The 3,068-nt window shown below is 36.6% G+C and overlaps 1 protein-coding gene across 1 annotated transcript in view; it reads left to right on the plus strand.

The window, feature by feature from the left end:
- LOC125669268 (S-adenosylmethionine synthase-like) overlaps positions 1-2,745 on the plus strand; it is an 8,574-nt gene extending 5,829 nt beyond the window's left edge. The window contains exons 4-8 of the mRNA XM_048903709.2: positions 12-155; positions 245-463; positions 633-815; positions 1,584-1,717; positions 1,861-2,745. Coding sequence (XP_048759666.2) covers positions 12-155; positions 245-463; positions 633-815; positions 1,584-1,717; positions 1,861-1,963 — 783 coding nt within the window. The 3' untranslated portion in view covers positions 1,964-2,745. The remainder of the gene's footprint in view (positions 1-11; positions 156-244; positions 464-632; positions 816-1,583; positions 1,718-1,860) is intronic.
- Positions 2,746-3,068: the final 323 nt, after the last annotated feature.

The following is a 3,068-nucleotide window of genomic DNA, read 5'->3' on the forward strand; positions in this document are numbered from 1 at the left end:
TTTTCTCCCAGGGTCTTATGTTTGGATACGCTACAGACGAGACTGAGGAATGCATGCCTTTGACAGTCGTCCTTTCACATCAACTTAATGCCAGAATCGCACAGCTGAGGCGATCAGGAGATCTGAATTGGGCCAGACCCGATACCAAAACGCAGGTAAAGAGCCGCCCTCAAAAACTATCCTCCCGAATCTATTTCCATGTTTGCCCTTGACGATTATATTAATCTCTTTATGTGTTTCCTAGGTGACCGTAGAGTACAAGTATGATAAGGGAGCTTGCGTACCACTGCGTGTTCATTCTGTCGTGATCTCGGCTCAACATGATGAAACTGTGACTTTAGAAAAATTGAGGAAGGAATTAATGGAGAAGGTTGTGAACTTTGTGATTCCACAAAAATATTTGGACAGTCAGACAAGATATCACATTCAACCATCCGGAAAATTCATCATTGGAGGACCACAGGTGTGTCTTCTTCATAGAATGTTAGCTGTCATGCAGATCATTATTTTTATTGAAAATTACAGTTTCACAAGTTGTGGTAACAGTCAGAATTACAATGCATAAACTTAGGAAATATAAAGTTAACATCAAACAAAATTACATAAGAAATTTTGGTGTTTTTGAATTCCAGGGCGATGCTGGTTTAACGGGTAGGAAGATCATCGTTGATACCTACGGCGGTTGGGGTGCTCATGGAGGTGGTGCCTTCTCTGGAAAAGATTTCTCCAAAGTTGACCGATCTGCTGCATATGCTTCCAGATGGGTAGCCAAGTCCCTAGTCAAAGCCGGTCTGTGCAAACGTGTACTTGTTCAGGTTAGTGTCATCCCTAGTCAAAGCTGGTCTGTGCAAATGTGTACTTGTTCAGGTTAGTGTCATCCCTAGTCAAAACTGGTCTGTGCAAATGTTTGCTTTTACAGGTTAGTGTCAGGCTCCGGAGAACAGGGTCAAATTTTCATAGTATAAGGGGATAATAGCATGTTGATGGTGGAAATTAGAAGGGATTTCATGTCTATGATAAGTCTTAAGCTACTCATGCTTACAAATGCCGAAAAGGCAGCTTTGTTGAAGATGGGTTTTTGTGGACTTGTAATGACCTAATACTCCTATATAATTATTACTATATTTTGATGAAGTCATGTTCTGTAAAAACAACCAAATTTGGCTGGCACAAAATTAATTCACAGCACTTGTTGTATTGAATTTCGTTGGATCATGGAGATCGGGGAAAATTGATATGTGAATCCTTGTCGTAACTTGGTGTAACCTGAAACATTTTCTTGTCATGGGTTGATTAATATGTTACAGAGAGCATATTCCTAGTCGTAATGCTGTTTGCAATCCTTGTTGAATATATAAAGCATTAATTATGTTATGGTGTAGATAGATTTTTTTTTGGTCATTGGTTTGATAATGTTATGTTATGGTATTATACTGACTATATACCTGAATAACTGTTGTTTAGTTTTTAAAAAAAAAATTTTATGGTATTGTTGATGGAACATTTTCTTGACATGGCTAGATGGTGTTACGGTATTGATGGAACATTTAACGTGAGAGGATACATTATTTTATTCTCTGTAGGTGTCCTATGCCATCGGTATTCCTGAACCAATTTCCATCACCGTGTTCAGTTATGGTACATCTAAATATTCAGAGAAACAACTTCTAGATGTGATCAACAAAAACTTTGACTTGAGACCTGGAAAAATTGTCAAGTAAGTCATCATATTGTGTGTTCTCTGTATTGCTTCTGAAATGCTTCATGCAATAGTCATATAAAACAGGAATAACTGGGAAGTACAGAAATCTCACAAATATTTTGACACGTGAAAGTACATCAATATACTGATTATTTCAGAGAGCTGAACTTGAGAGCTCCAATCTACCAGAAGACAGCCTGTTACGGACATTTTGGCCGCCCAGACTTCCCATGGGAAGTGCCAAAGAAGCTTATCATCTAAGCTCTCTGGAGAAGTCCCAGCTACATGTATTACAATTGTCATGTCTGTATATATGAACATTCAATCATTTGTGATTCAGAAAGGGAGACCACAGTAGTTAAAAGACTAGTCTAACCTGCCTGGGAATGGGGCTCTGACACAAATGACCGACATCAGCATGTAACCATTAGAGATTGTCGTTATTTGTGCCAGATTTAGGGGGGGACAGAGTTTCCAAGATCAGCTCAGATTCCGTCTTTTAATTATTGCAAATGTGTGATTTTCTTGCTGTCTTTTTATATGCACACATTTGTCTTGTGTTTATGAAAATTCATTGGAAAAGAGCACTCTTTATAAACACTCGGGTATCCCATAATCATTATTTATATCGGCCTGTATTGTTATGTATTTAAAGAAAACTGCAATTTTTATTATTATTGTAGAATTGTAATGAATTGTTACGAGTTTTTGCAATGAGATGTTTTATGTCTTGACTTTTATCATTAAGATTGTTTTATTTTCCTATGTTTTACTATACAGTTCATTAACCATGTACAGCATACTGTATCTGTATACTGGTATTGTAACAACTTGCAATATACCACTAGAAATCTGAAATGTGAGTCAAATTCTATCTTGTAACTATGACAATACATATATTGTATTTTAGACAAATCAACTGCATTCCAGTTCACTATCTTAATATGACTGTACCATCAGGTTTACAATATTGATACAAAATTTATGGTCAATTGGTCATACCTACAAATGTATGTGGGAACAATAAAATATGTCGGAAATAACATTTAGTTTACTGATTTTTAGTCTGTCTGAGTTAAAGCTTCGAGAGAACTTTTTTAAACTTTAATTTGACATCCTAAAATTGGTTTGTTTTGGGTCTTTGATGAAAATTGTTGAGAATGTTTACATTTCAGTCAATCCATTAGAAATTGAATCATATGCGTCTATCAAAAATACATGCAACATTTAAGATGTGCAGATTATCTTGTTGGGGTTGATGCAAATAGGCTAAACTTTCAGAAGCCAAATAGGGGCAGAAAATGGCAATTTTTTGGTCTTTCAGCGAAGAGGGGAGGGGCATGTTTTTATACGCCCGTCGTGAGAC

The sequence above is a fragment of the Ostrea edulis genome, chromosome 4 (genome assembly GCF_947568905.1).
Source record: "Ostrea edulis chromosome 4, xbOstEdul1.1, whole genome shotgun sequence".
NCBI classification, from domain to species: Eukaryota; Metazoa; Mollusca; class Bivalvia; order Ostreida; family Ostreidae; genus Ostrea; species Ostrea edulis.